This window comes from Callithrix jacchus, chromosome 7 (genome assembly GCF_049354715.1).
Source record: "Callithrix jacchus isolate 240 chromosome 7, calJac240_pri, whole genome shotgun sequence".
NCBI lineage: Eukaryota > Metazoa > Chordata > Mammalia > Primates > Cebidae > Callithrix > Callithrix jacchus.
Window position 1 is genome coordinate 131,117,811 of NC_133508.1, and position 15,982 is coordinate 131,133,792.

The 15,982-nt window shown below is 35.7% G+C and overlaps 1 protein-coding gene across 15 annotated transcripts in view; it reads left to right on the forward strand.

Moving 5' to 3' along the window:
• CCDC18 (coiled-coil domain containing 18) overlaps positions 1–15,982 on the forward strand; it is a 110,575-nt gene that overhangs the window by 35,364 nt on the left and 59,229 nt on the right. For all 15 annotated transcript variants that reach the window (XM_017974951.4, XM_009001721.5, XM_017974950.4 and 12 more), the window contains 5 exons: positions 2,164–2,288; positions 3,454–3,614; positions 6,456–6,679; positions 8,286–8,396; positions 9,080–9,211. In XM_017974951.4, the coding sequence (XP_017830440.4) occupies positions 2,164–2,288; positions 3,454–3,614; positions 6,456–6,679; positions 8,286–8,396; positions 9,080–9,211 (753 nt within the window). The remainder of the gene's footprint in view (positions 1–2,163; positions 2,289–3,453; positions 3,615–6,455; positions 6,680–8,285; positions 8,397–9,079; positions 9,212–15,982) is intronic.

The following is a 15,982-nucleotide window of genomic DNA, read 5'->3' on the forward strand; positions in this document are numbered from 1 at the left end:
TGAATGGGCAGCTCTGTCTCCCAGGCATTCCAGGTGCCAGTTGCAATGGCCACCCAGATTTGTGTTAGTTTCTGTGCACCAACCCAGCACCGGCTGAAGCCACTATGCTGAAAACTTGTTGCGCTTTTTGGCCTGGGAATCTCCTGGTCGGTGGGCAGTGAAAATCTGTTTGGAAATGCAGTGGACACTCACCACCCTCTGCGTTGTTCTTGCTGGGAACTGCACTCCGGAGCTGTTCCTATTCGGCCATCTTCTAGAACATAAGCTCTTAACTCCTCTGTTATGTCTGCTTTCCCAGGATGCTGTTTATTTGCTTAGATTTTTAATAGACTATTTGCCTTTGAAATTAGAAAGTAGTCATATACAGATAACAATTTTATTTATTTTATTTTTATTATATTCTTTTTTCTTTTTTTCTCTTTGTTTTCTGTGTGAACTTAGTATCCCCGATATTATTTTATTTTTTTGTTATTTTTGAGACAGTGTTTCACTCTTGTTGCCCAGTTTGGTTGTGCTCACCACAACCTCCACCTCCCAGATTCAAGCGATTTTCCTGCCTCAGCCTCCCAAGTAGCTGGGATTACAGGTATGCGCTACCACTCCTGGCTAAGTTTTTTGTATTTTTAGTAGAGACAGGGTTTCTGCCTATTGGTCAGGCTGGTGTCAAATTCCCGACCTCAGGTGATCCACCTGTCTCGGCCTCCCAAAGTGCTGGGATTACAGACGTGAGCCATTGCGCCTGGCCCAGATGACAATTTTAAATTGGCATTCTCATTTGTGTATCAAGAATTATTTCATATATGGCTAAGCACAGTGGCACATGCTTGTAATCTTAGCACTTTGGCAGGCCAAAGTGAGAGGATCTCTTGAAGCTAAGCGTTTAAGACCAGCCTGAGCAAAATAGCAAGACCCCGACACTACAAAAATACAAAAATCAGCTGGGCATGATGTGTATGCCTGTGGTCCCAGCTACTCAAGAAGCAGAGGTAGGAGGATTGCTTGCATCCAGGAATTTGAGACTACAGTGAGCTATGATCATAGCTCCAGCCTGGGTGACAGAATGAGACCCTGTCTCTTAAAAAAAAAAATCTAAAAAAAGAATCATTTGAGATATGATTCCAAATGTGGTAATGTATGCTTGATTGTATGTTTCATGTAGTGCTACGAATGATATGATTAGAAAAAATGGTATGATTTGGTTATAGTTTGAAGGTAGAAGTCATTAAGTGCTTACCTTGCTCCTTTTTATAGTAACTGTCTTTTAAAATTCTGTATTATCCAAACATACAAAAAGGTCCATATGCCAGTATATCACCATATTTGTAAAATCTGGGACACATGTTGCCTTCTCAACTTTATATTTTTTTAGAATAAAATTTTACAGGTAAAGCTTCTTTATGTACCTTGTCAGATCCCAATTCTCTTCTTCTCTCCTCTCTGCCATTCAGAAATGGCAATTATTCTGAAATTTCATGTGTATCCTTCTCATCTATGTTTTAAATATTGTCACATATAGATGCGTTTAGAAATATATATATATAGGCCGGGTGCAGTGGCTCAAGCCTGTAATTCCAGCACTTTGGGAGGCCGAGGCAGGTGGATCACGAGGTCAAGAGATCGAGACCATCCTGGTCAACAAGGTGAAACCCTGTCTCTACTAAAAATACAAAAAATTAGCTGGGCATGGTATCACGTGCCTGTAATCCCAGCTACTCAGGAGGCCGAGGCAGGATAATTGTCTGAACCCAGGAGGCAGAGGTTGCAGTGAGCCGAGATTGCGCCATTGCATTCCAGCCTGGGTAACGAGCGAAACTCCGTCTCAAAAAAACAAAAAACAGAAATATATATATATATATTGCTTAGCATTTTTATGAAAATACTGTTTGCAACTGTAATTTGTTTTTCACTCAATATTGTCATGAGATGTGTCCATATTGATTTATGTGACTCAGGCTTATTTCTTTTAACTATTATAGTTTTCCAATTATCTTAATTTTCCTTTTTTTCTCTCTTAATATTTCTTAATGTATTTATATATTCTATTGATGGACATTAAGTTGTTTCCATTAAATTCATACAGTTTTTAAAATTCGGAGTTCTAAATAAAAAAGCAGTTGTATCCCATGTACATAAGTTTACATGTGTTTGTTTTTAAACTTGCAGTTAAAAAGAGAAATATTTGGCTTTAAGTCATCTCTTTCTAAATACCAGATGAGTAGCTTGTCAAACAAGGAAGACACTTGCATTGGCTGCTGTGAGGGAAGTAAATTGGTGATTTCGGAATTGAGGTACAGTTTTCAGATTCTGCAGTTATAGCATATAGAATGTTTTTTATTGGTGATTAAAACCCTTAATTGAGGACTTAAAAAAATATACAGAAAAGCTCAGAGAGTATTTTAATAGATATCTGTGATTCCACAACTAAGAATTAAATCTCGTTAACTAGCATTGATTCTCCCTAAAATTTGTAGTATTTGTTTTAAATCTGTTTCTCTAAATAAAAAATAAAACATTACAGGATGGATAATACCCTCTGATCCTTATGACTATTCCCACTTTTCCCCTAAGTATCCACTATCATGAATTGGATATGTATTTCTCTATTTATTTTTGTCTGTTTATACTCATATACACAAATATAAGTGTACTGTATATTGTGTGCCATTTTACTTTTTCACTCAGCAGTATTTTAAAAAGTCACTCATATTGAGATTGATTAATGAATGGATTTATGTGGTTAGTTACTTTTTTTTTTTTTGAGACCGAGTTTCGCTCTTGTTACCCAAGCTGGAGTGCAAATGGTGTGATCTCGGCTCACTGCAACCTCCGCCTCCTGGGTTCAGGCAATTCTCCTGCCTCAGCCTCCTGAGTAGCTGGGATTACAGGCATGCGCCACCATGCCCAGCTAATTTTTTGTATTTTTAGTAGAGACAGGGTTTCATCATGTTGACCAAGATGGTCTCGATCTCTTGACCTCGTGATCCACCTGCCCCAGCCTCCCAAAGTGCTGGGATTACAGGCGTGAGCCACCGTGCTCAGCCAGTTAGTTACTTTTAATATAGGATTTTGTCCTATAACAATGTCGTAATTTATCCATTCCTTTATAGGTATCTTGTTTCTATTTTCTGTTACAGTCCTGCAAAGAACATCCTTATGCATGTTTTCTTCTACATACATATGAGAGTTTCTGCATTATATATTCCTAATAGTGAAATTGCTGGGTTATAGAGTATGTACATTTTCAGTTTTACTAGATAACATCAAGTTTGTAAAGTAGCTAAACCAATTTATAATCCTACAGTGGTATATAGGAGTTTTCATATCCTACCTAAAGAGCTGATGAATATCAGAATTCTAACTTTTTTAATCAACTTAAAAGGTGAAAAATAGTACAGTATGAGATATTTTTATAGAATCTTTTAATAACTTTTCACTTCTTTTCTTTCGTGCCAGGATTAAGCTTGCAATAAAAGAGGCAGAAATTCAAAAGCTTCATGCAAACCTGACTGCAAATCAGTTATCTCAGAGTCTTATTACTTGTAATGACAGCCAAGAAAGTAGCAAATTAAGTAGTTTAGAAACAGAACCTGTAAAGCTAGGTGGTCATCAAGTAGGTAAGTATATTATATTGAGTTATTTTAATAAATTATATTCAGAGTTTTGGATGATAGTTTTTTTAAAAAAACTTTATTTAAAAAAAAATTTTTTTTAATTTAACTTAAGTTCAGGGATACATGTGCAGATTTGTTACATAGGTAAGCCTGTGTCCTGGAAGTTTGTTTTACAGATTATTTTATCACCCAGGCATTAAGCCTAGTACCCCTTAATTATTTTTCCTGATCCACTCCCTCCTTCCACTCTCCACCCTCTGATAGACCCCAGTGTGTGTTGTTCCCCTCTATGTGTCCATATGTTCTCAGATGATAGTTTTTAAAGAACAGATTTATCAACTGTTTGGTTTCCATTATCAAACATACTTACGATAATCTGTTACTAGTTGTGGTATAAGACAGCAAAAGTTATTTAAGAATTATTAGATTTTGTATTATTCTTTAATGAAGTAAATTTGACATCCAATAAGACAGTGGTCCCCAACCTTTTTGGCACCAGGGCCTGGTTTTGTGGAAGACCATTTTTCCATGGACCAGGGGTGGGGACAGGGGTGGTTTCAGGATGATTCAAATGCATGACATTTATTGTGCACTTTATATTATTATTACATTGTAATATATGACGAAATAATTATACAACTCATCGTAATATAGAATCAGTGGGAGCCCTGACCTTGATTTCCTGCGACTAGACCGTTCCGTCTCGGGGTCATGGGAAACAGTGACAGATCATCTTATGCCACACTCCTTATGGCAGGAGATTCTCATAAGGAGAGTGCAATCTCAATCCTGTGCATATGCAGTTCATAATAAGGTTTGTGTTCCTGTGAGAATCTAATGCTGCCGCTAATCTGACAGGAGGTAGAGCTCAAGCAGTCATGTGAGCAATTGGGAGTGCGTGTAAATACAGATTAAGCTTTGCTGATTTGCCCACCACTCACCTCTTGCTATGTGGCCTGGTTCCTAATAGGCCATGGACTGGTACCAGTCTGTGGCCCAGGGGTTGGGGACCCTTGCAATTAAGATGCACCAATTTTAATATACAGTTTGATAAGTTTTGTCAGGTGTTTGTGTTTTAATGTTTAACTCTTGTTACCATCACCACAATCAAGACATAAGACATTTCCATCAAGATCCCTTGTACTCCTACCCAGTTTACTTTTAGGTTTAATTTTCTCTTCTTTTTTCTCTGAAACAAAAACAAAAACACCTTTTCTTAAAGTAACAGTTAGATTATTGATCTTAGACCTGTTTTCTTTTTTCATCTAGGTGTTTAAGGATAGAAACTTCCCCTTAAGCAGTGCTGTGTCTATATTCCACTGCTTTTTAAAATGTGTTGTATTTTCATTTTCATTCAGTTCAAAATATATTTATCTCTTATGATTTTCTGTTTGACTCATGCCATGTGTGTGTTATTTCTAAATATTTGGAAATTTTTCCAGATATTTTTGTGTCATTAGTGATGATCAGAGAACATACACTATAGGACTTCATTATTTTTTTCTTTTTTTTTTGAAATGAAGTCTTGCTCTGTTGCCCAGGCTGGAATGCAGTGATGCACTCTTGGCTCAACACAATCTCCACCTCCTGAGTTCAAGCAACTCTCCTGCCTCAGCCTCCTAAGTAGCTAGTATTACAGGTGTGCACCACCATGCCTGGCTAACTTTTGTATTTTTAAGGAGAGATGGGGTTTCACTATGTTGGTCAAGCTGGTCTCAAACCCCTGACCTTGTGTGACCTGCCTGCCTCAGCCTCCCAAAGTTCTGGGATTACAGGCATGAGCCACCGTGCCTGGCTAGGATTTCATTTTTAAGAGTGTTTGGAGACTTGGTTTATTGACCAGCATGTGATCTATCTTGGTGAATGTTCCAAATTGAGAATAGTAGTAATTAGAGGTAGTAACAAATATAATACGTTATAGATTCTCTTACCTCAAGAACAGAGCCAATAAAAGATAGATAGCCTAGAAAGTAAAATATTATGGATGTAGAGAATTTATTAGAAATCGCCACTTATACAAATCTTGAAGGCAAAGTGTATCTTTTCTTGTTTCTACATCTATGTGTGTTCTCATGTAATCATCTATATTATGCTTTTTAAAAGCACTCCTGAAGGCTTACTTACCTTGGAGTGAGAGATGTGTATGTTTATAGTGGAGAAGGAGCATGGGCACACAACTACTTCTGATAACGCTCAGTAGTTATTTTGAGACAGGATCTTGCTGTGTTGTCCAGGATGGTCTTGAATTCCTGGGTTCAAGTGATCCTCCCACCTCTGCCTGGGGATAGTTCAGATTACAGGTGCATGCCACTGTGCCTGGCTACCCTCAGTAGTTTTTTTAAAAAGCATCACTGAATTCTCATCAGCTAGTTTGAAGAGGAGCAAAGTGGTGTCAGGAAGGATTCACTCTTTGTAGCTTTTGAAATTGCATCTATATATGTAGTACATAAAAATGTTCTTAATGATCTCAAATTGTTCAAATAAATTTTATGATTAACTTCAGTTTAAGGAAACAGGGCAACTTAAAATCTTTTTTTTACAATGATTTCTATTAAAAATTGGAATTTAAAAGGCAGAGAAAGACTCTTGGCATCTCTGGTACAAATGAATAGTCTTAGCTATCTAGAAAAGTTAGTGATTCAGAACTCTTTTCCTCTTTGTTATGTTTTTAATTTAGAAAGTACTTATTCATTGATTTCCTGATTGAGCGTCTTATTCATCGTTCATTTTAGTACTGTTTAGATCAGAAACTGAACTTTGTTTATGATTAAGTCTTTCAACTATTTAAGTGGGTTTTTATTCTTGAAGTCTTATTCAGAACAATTTTCCTTTTATGTGTATTAGTGGAAAGTATAAAAGATCAAAATCAACATACTGTGAACAAGCAATATGAAAAAGAGAGGCAAAGACTTTTTACTACAATAGAAGAACTACGTACTAAACTGATACAAATAGAAGCTGAAAACTCTGATTTGAGGGTTAACATGGCTCACAGAACTAGTCAATTTCAGCTGATTCAAGAGGAGCTACTAGAGAAAGCTTCGAACTCCAGCACACTGGAAAGTGAAGTAAGCTTGGAATTAGCTGGATATATGTATTAACTTTTGAGCTAGAGCAAAGGGTATTATTTTAGGGTTTTATAAAAATTATGTGTTTACATACAGATTTAAAGTTTTTATAAAATGGTACCATGTAAGTTATAAATTCTTTTAAAATTATATTTGGAAACCTTTGTGTTTTAACTTAGGTTAAAAGTAGGAAATACTCTGTAGTGGGTAAAAGATCTCAAATTTGGTGGAAATAATATTGCATTGCAGCCTATTATTTCTTCCATAGGATAAGTTAATATATATTTACAATTAAAATCTTTGGATTATGCAGTTGGAAGAAAAGGAGCGATAATAAAGGATTTAAAATTATAGCAAACCCCAGACTTTCTAGGAAGCCTGTTTAATATACATATTTCTGGGTCCTGTTCCAACAAGTCTGATTCAGTATAGATGGGTACAAGAGTCTGCTTTTTTCTTCCTTTTTCTTTTTTTTGTTAGAGACAGGATCTTGTTCTGTTGCCCAGTCTGGAGTACAGTGTTGTGATCATATCTCACTGTAAGTTTGAACTTCTGGGCTGAAGCCATTCTCCCACCTTAGTCTTCCAAGTAGCTGGGACTGCAGGCATGTGTCACTATGTCCAGCTTTTTTTTTTTTGTAGAGACAGTTTCACTGTGTTGCCCAGGCTGGTCTCAAACTCCTGGTCTCAGGCAATCCCCATCTCAGTAGCCCAAAATGCTGGGATTACAGGTGTGAGCCACCACACCTAGCCAGAATCTGTTTTATTTTTTGTATATTTCTACTGTTTAAAGAATCTGTATTTTTAAGTAACTGCATGTAAACCTGATAGAAGTAAGCAAGGAAATTACATTCTGAAAAGGGGATAATGAGTGGTTTGTGAATATCTTGGCTTCATTTTCACTGAGGACAGGATGAGAGTGTCTCATTAGGATAAGGGTGCCCAGGACCACATGTGTGTATCTTCTGCTCAACCTTCAAACCAGAGGCTGCAGTCATCTATAGGTATACTTTTTAATACTGCTTTCTCAGCTAAAAGTCTGTAGTCAAGGCTGAGGAAGAGAGCTGTAAGATAGGAACTTGTGTTAATAATGCAGATGGAGATTTAGACAGTCTACAATTATAGCTACCGTTTTACTTAGGAAATTGCAAAATATTGGGATTAATAACTTTTAAATTATAAAAATTGCACAGTCTTGTTAATATAAAAGGAGAAAAGAAGAAAATGAACCATTGATAATTCTACCACCAGAAATAACTGCTGATAACATTCTACTATACTTATTTCAGTCTTTAACAGCTACTTAAAAAATTAGATTAGGGTATTGTCCTTTTTGGATATAGGGGTCTGAATTAAATTACTTATATTTTACATAGATATTAGAAGTGATTTTTTTCTTCTAAATTGTGTATTTTTTTAAGTACTTATAATTATGTGGATTACAAAGTTATTCACTTTGCATCCTAAATGTTTGTAACTTTAAGTTTGCCCAATTTATCTAGACACAATGTATTTGAACTTTGAAAAGAGGAGCAGGTATTTGATTTTAGGATGCAAAGGCATTACCTTTAAAAAATAATTTTGCATTTATTTCAATGTGTTTTCAGATGACAAAGAAATGTTCTCAACTTTTAACTCTTGAGAAACAGCTGGAAGAAAAAATAGTTGCTTATTCCTCTATTGCTGCAAAAAATGCAGAACTAGAACAGGAGCTTATGGTAAAACTTATCTTTGTTACTACAAATTTACTGTGACTTTTAAGCACTTAATTTGTGACAGCATATTTGTTTTTAGCATTGTTATTATTAAATCCTATATAAGAAAGTATAAATTCTACTAAACTCTTCTGATCATTTCTTGTTTATATTTTTAAGTTAATAGGCTTATATGGCAAGTCGTTATTCAAGTTTTCTCATTTTTGTCCTAATAGAATTGAAGATAATGGTAGTTCTTTAATATGCTTCTTCATATTTAAAATAGTTTAATCTTCTCATCTCAATAAAATACTTTTAACTATTTTGTTAAAGTTTGAAATATAAACTACTGTGGTCTTTGAAGAATGCATTATGACATATTTAATGCTTGACTAATGTACTTTTATTTAAAACTGCTTTTCAGTTCTGCTTTTTTTTTTTGAGACAAAGTCTCACTCTATTGTTCAGGCTGCAGTGCAGTGGCACAATCATGGCTCACTGCAACCTTGGCCTCCAAGGCTCCCACCTGAGCTTCCCCAGAAGCTATGACCACAGGCACATGCCACCACACCTAACTAGCTAATTTTTTGTGAGATGGGGTCTTCGCCATGTTGCCCAGGCTGGTCTTGAACTCCTTGGCTCAAGCGATCTACCTGCCTTGGCCTTTCAAATCAATTACATTCTTTTAAAGTGTTTTGTGTTTCTAGGAAAAGAATGAAAAGATAAGAAGTCTAGAAACCAATATCAATACTGAGCATGAGAAAATTTGTTTAGCCTTTGAAAAAGCAAAGAAAATTCACTTGGAACAGCATAAAGAAATGGAAAAGCAGATTGAAAGAGTAAGTAATACATATTTAGAATATGAGTACTGAAATGAAACTCAAACATTACTAGCCTAGCACTTTTTATTTTGTAGATGAGGATACAAAGACACACAAAAGTAGTGGTAATAGCTGTAATTAGGATCCCAGTCTTTCTGAATAATTTTTCAATGCTTTAAAGAAATATAGTATGCCTTCTGTTTCAGCTGTTACCATTATTTTTGACATTATTAAAGTAAGAGTAATTCTGTAGTCTCCATTTCCCTAAAAATATCAGTTGCTTGAAGATTGATTGAGAGGAAAAAGCAAAATAATAGAAACACTCTTGACCTTGGCTTAAATGTAGAAAAGAAAACGTAAAACCAAAAATGCAAGACTAAGTAAAAGAAAAAAATAAATAAATACAGTAGTCCCCAGTTATCCATGGGAGGTACATTCCAAGACCTTCATTGGCTGCCTGAAACCATAGATAGTACTGAATTCTATATATTTTTTCCTATATATACATACCTATTATAAAGCTTAATTTTAGGCTCAGTAAGAGATTAGAAACAATAACTGATAATAAAATAGAACAATTATAACAAAATACTGTCATAAAAGTTATGTGAAAACTTGTTCTTATAAAAATGTGTTCTCTCTCATGCCCTAGTGCCGCCTCTGCACGTTTATGATTGTAGGTTCTATGAGTCATCTTCTTTTAGAACAGCCTAGTTTCACTCCAATTGAAGACTTGCTTTGGATGGTATCCTTTCTCCTTAGTCAGTTTCTTCATCTCTGCTGGAAATGTGGCAGCAGCTGCCTCATGAACAGATACAGCTTCTCCAGTAATTTTAATATTTTTCAGTCTATACCTGTTCTTGAGTCTGTGTAATCATCCCGTATTTGCAGTAAATGACTTGGTATCACTTGTTTCAGGGGATCCTTGCTGAAGTCTTAATATTTACTCAATTTTATATACTCAATGTGTTTTATATACTCAATGTGTTTATGGTGTAACACATTGTAGTCAGTTGTAACATGTTTTCTGTTAATGTCTTCTACCTACAAATTTAATGCCTTTTCTATTTTACCTAAACACTTATTATGCATTGTGGTTGCAATTTTTGTAGTGTGAGGTGCAACTGCCATACTTGCATGAATTTATTTTTCTTTCTTCACAGTTTCATGGATAGATTTGTTCTTATTGTAGATCTTAGCAACTTCAGCATGCAGTTTTTTTCTTTCCTTATTAAGTCAAGAACCTTCACCTTTTCACTTAAAGGAAGCATGCTATGTCTTCTCTTTGGCATATCCAAATTGACAGCATTACTATTCTTTTGCTTTGGGGCCATTATTAAGTAAAATAAGAGTTTCTTGAACACAGCACTATGATACCATGGCAGTTGATCTGATAACCAAGATGGCTACTAAGAGACTAACAAGCCAAGTAGCTTATATACAGCATTGATACACTGGAAAATGGATCATTGTTGTTCAGAGCTGGACATAGTGGGACGTCATGAGATTTCATCATACTACTCAGAACAGCATGCAATTCAAAATGTATGAATTGTTTATTCATGGAATTTTCCACTTAGTATTTTCAGACCAGGGTCGACTGTAGGTAGCTGAACTGTGGAAAGTGAAACCACAAATACCACGGGGGCTGCTGTAATTTGGATGGGCTTAACAGAGAATGGAATAGACAAGAGGAAAAAGACAGTGAACTTGAATGTAGATTAATAGATATTACTCAGTCTGAAAACAGAAAAAAAAAATATTTATTTCCAAGAAATAAAAAGATTTATAAAAAAAATTGAGCAAAGCCTCAGGGACATATGGGGAAGGACCTATCAGAAGGTCTGATATTCTTGTCTTCAGAGTCAAAGGAGAGAATGAGATTAGCGCAGGGAAATATTTGAAGGAATAATGTCTGAAAATTTTGCAAATTTGATGAAGGAACTAAACTTACAAATTTAAGGAAATCAACAGAATATAAAAAAAGAAAATCTAAGATGATAACGTGGAAGAAAACTACTTCTAGACACATCAAAATCCTTGCCAAAAACTAAAATGAAAATCTTTGAAAGCACCCAGAGATAAATGACCCCACATTTAAGTAATTTGAACATTTGTTTAAATTACTACAGATTTCTCATCAAAAAGTATGGACATAAGAAGACAGAACAACATTTTTTAAATGCTGAAAGAGAAAAAACCTGTCTATTTTATATCCAGCAAAAATATTCTCTAGGAATGAAGGTCAAATAAAGACATTCTTAGATGAAGGACATCATGGAGAATTTGTCACCAGCAGACTTGTTCTAAAAGAAATGCTACAGAAAGTTCCTCACGGGGGAAAAAAAAAACAACTAATACCTGGGTAACTTGGGACCTCAGGAATAAAGGAAGAGCAACAAAAACAGTAAACATTTGGCAAATATAGGATTTTTATAATATCTATGGGAGTTGAAAGAAGAAATTTATAAAATTTACTGGTGAGGTATGTTGATGTCATACATGTGACAACTACAGAGTAAAGGGGGAGGGGTAAAGGGGCCTATATTCTTAGTTTTTACATTTTGGTTTTTTTCTTCAGCTTTTAACTTAAGGGGTACATGTGCAGGTTTGTTACATAGATAAACGTGTGCCATGGTGGTTTGCTGCACAGATCATCCATTCCTTCACTTAGGTATTGAGCCTAGCATCCATTAGCTATTCTTCCTGATGCACCCCCTCTCTCATCCCACTCCCTGATAGGCCTCAGTGTGTGTTGTTCCTCCCATGTGTTCACATGTTCTCATCATTCATCTCCCACTTATAAGTGAGAACATGTGGTATTTGGTTTTCTGTTCCTGTGTTAGTCTGCTGAGGATAGTGGCTTCTAACGCCATCTGTGTCACTGTAAAGGACATTATCTCATTCCTTTTTGTGGCTACATAGTACTCTATAGTATGTATGTACCACATTTTATTTATCCAGCCTACCAGTGATGGGCATTTAGGTTGATTCCATATCTTTGCTATTGTGAGTAGTGCTGCAGTGAACATCCACATGCATGTATCTTTATAATAGAACGATATACATTCCTTTGAGTATATACCCAGTTATGGGATTGCTGGGTCAAATTGTATTTCTGCCTCTAGGTCTTTGAGGAAACACCACACTGTCTTCGACAATGGTTGAACGAATTTATACTTCCATCAGCAGTGGTAAAAATGTACCTTTTCTCTGTAACCTCTCCATTGTCTGTTGTTTTTTGAGATGGTATCTCATTGTGGTTTCAATTTGCATTTCTTGAATGATCAGCGTTGTTGAGCTTTTTTTTTTTTTTGTATGTTTGTTGTCCACATATATGTCTTCTTTAGAGAAGTATCTGTACTTATCCTTTGCTCACTTTTCAATGGGATTGTTTGTTTTTTTCTTGTGAATTTGTTTAAGTTCATTGTAGACTCTTGATTTAGTTCTGTTTATGTGATGAATCACATTTATTGATTTGTGTATGTTGAACCAACCTGCATCCTGGGGATGAAGTCAACTTGATTGTGGTGGACAAGCTTTTTGATGTGCTGCTAGATTTGGTTTGCCAGTATTTTATTGAAGATTTTTGCATTGATGTTCATCAAGGATACTGGCCTGAAGTTTTCTCTTTTTGTTGGATGATGCTGGCATCTTAGAATGAGTTAGGGAGGAATCCCACCTTTTCAATTTTTTGGAATGGTTTCAGTAGAAATGATACCAACTCTTCTTTGTACCTCTGGTAGAGTTCAGCTGTCATTGGTCTGGTCTTGGGCTTTTTTTTTTTGGTTGGTAGGCTATTTATAACTGCCTTTATTTTAGAACTAATTATTGGTCTATTCAGAGATTAAATTTCTTCCTGGTTCAGTCTTGGGAGGGTGTCTGTGTCCAGGAATTTATCCATTTATTTTAGATTTTCTAGTTTATGTTCATAGAGGTGTTTATAAGTATCCTCTGGTGGTTGTTTGTATTTCTGTGGGGTCAGTGGTGATATCCCCCTTATTTCTGATTGTGTTGTTTGATTCTTCTCTCTTTTCTTCTTTATTAGTCAAGCTAGTGGTCTGTTTTATTAATTTTTTCAAAAAAACAGCTCCTGGATTCATTGAGTTTTTATTGTAGGGTTTTTCATGTCTTTGTCTCCTTCAGTTAATCTCTGATCTTGATTATTTCTTGTCTTTTGCTAGCTTTGGGGTTTGTTTGCTCTTGGTTCTCTTGTCAACCCAACTGCAGAGATGGCAGCCATCCCTTCCCTGGGCAACTCAGTCTCAGGTAGACTCCAACCCTCTGCCTTTGGCTTGGGTCTTAACTTGTGAGATGCCAGCGGAACTGGGGCCCATAGAATGACACGGCTTGGCTCCCTGGATTCAGCCCCCTTCCAAGGGATACGTATGGATGGATTTCCCATTTTAGCAGTGATCCTAGGACTGGAATATATAAAACTCCTGGGTCTCTGTATGTACCAGAGTGGCTGTTCTCCTGAGACTCCACACAGCACTGTATATCAGACCCAAGGCCCTGATGGCATGGGCTCACAGAGGATCTTCTGGTCCGTGATTTGAATAGAACTGTGGAAGAAGTGTGTTTTCCCCAGCAAGGTTCCATAATCACTCACCACTTCCCTTGACTTAATTTGTCAGATGTCATTAGCATCAAAAATTCCCAGATTAAAGGCCAGGTACCCATCATTTTTCAGTTACACAAGTCCCCTCCCCTCCGCCCCCGTCCCCTCTTTTCAAGACAGAGTCTCACTCTGTGGCCCAGACTGGAGTGTAATGGCGTGATCTCAACTCACTACAACTTCTGCCTCCCAAGTTCAAGTTATTCTCCTGCCTCAGCCTCTGGAGTAGCTGGGACTATAGGTGTGTGCCACTACACCTGGCTATTTTTTTGTATTTTTATTAGAGATGGGGTTTCCTCATATTGACCAGGCTAGTCTCAAACTCCTGACCTCGTGATCCATCCACCTCGGCCTCCCAAAGTGCTGGGATTACAGGCCTGAGCCACCTCTCCCAGCCATAGATAGTCTTTCAACCAGTGGTGCTGGAACAGTTTGGCATCCATATGCAGAAAGATGGATTCTCAATGTAAACCTTATATGAAAATTAACTCAAAATGGGTCTCTGATTTCAGTATAAAAATTTTTAAATTCTGAAACTGTTAGACAAAAATGGAGAAAATTTCCATGATTTTAGAGTTCTCAGATATGACACCAAAAACACTAAAAGGAAAAAAATTGATAAACTGGAATTCATCAATATTCAAAACTTTTGTTCTGTGAAAGACACTGTTAACAGCTGGAGTGTGAGAAAATATTTGTGAATCATATATCCAACAACTTAATACACAGCGTATATAACCCACAAAATATATCAACAAGGAAACAATTCAGTTTTTTAAATGGGCAAAAGATTTGAACAGATACTTCACCAAAAAAGATATATGAATAGGAAATAAGCATGTGAAAATATGATAAACGTGCATGATCATTTGGGAAATGCAATTTGGAAGCACAATGAAATACCACTACATTCCTATTAGAACACTGAGACAGAGACTAGGAATAGCGAAAGTTGGCCAGGATGCAAATCAATTGGAATTCTCATAAACTTCCAGGAATGCAAAATGGTACAACTACTCTAGAAAACAATTTGATGTTTTCTTATAAAGTTAAACATACACTTAGCATATGGCCCATTAATTCCAGATATTTATTCTAGAGAGATGAAACTTAGTTTGCACTAAAACTCATATGCAAATGTTTGTAGTAGCATTTCTCATAATTGCCAATAACTGGATACAACCTAGTGTTCTTCAGTTGGTGAGTGGATAAACAAGCTATGGTACTTTTGTACAATGGAATACTGCTCAGTAATAACAAGGAATTTGTTGATACAGGCAAAAACATGGGTGAATCTCCAAGGTATGCCAAGTGAAAGAAAGCCAATTTGAAAATATTATATACTATATAGCTGTCCATTTTATACTGTTCATTTCTGTGACATTCTGAAAAAGTTAAAAGCCATCATTTGGAGATCAGAAGAAAAAGAAAAAACATGTACTGTATATAAATTAATTTTTTTAAAACCCTGCAACCTAGAATTATTGTTAAAATTCTGGTATATATCTTCCAGTTTCCCACTATCTTTGCAGTTTTACATGTATATAGTACACATATATCCACAAACAAACAAACATAATTTTTAGTAGCTGATTTTCACAGATGGTTATCATTTGAGTTACTCCTGTTTTTCAGAATAATGACTAATTTTTTGTAAATTTTATAAAGGTATTTTTTCATATTTTAGATTATTTTATGATAGACTCTCAAAAGTGATATTACTGATTTATAAGATAAAAATTTTTTTTCAACTGAGTTTTTTCCTGATTAATTCTACCAGGATTAATGAGAGTGGCAGAAATTCTAGGAAGATACTGTATTTGAAATGTCAAATATTGAAGACCTGCAGAGAATTGGCAAGATGTGTCTGTCAAAGGACCTCCCTGATAATTGATGAGTCAGATCCTATGAAAATCTATGGTTATAACATAATTTAATCTTGTTTACTAATAAAATTTCTTTTAATGTAGTCATGTCTTCGGAGAAATTTCTGAAGTTACTAAACAGTCTTTTAAATAATTTTTTCTATTGGACTTCATCTCCATACCTTAAATTTTTTTCCTTTGTTTAATAGAACTCAGAATTCCAAAATTTATTTTTTTCATATGGTGGAAAGGTTAACTTGCAAATGTTCCTTTTTCTAGAATATCTTAAGTTGCTTTAAAGGCCTC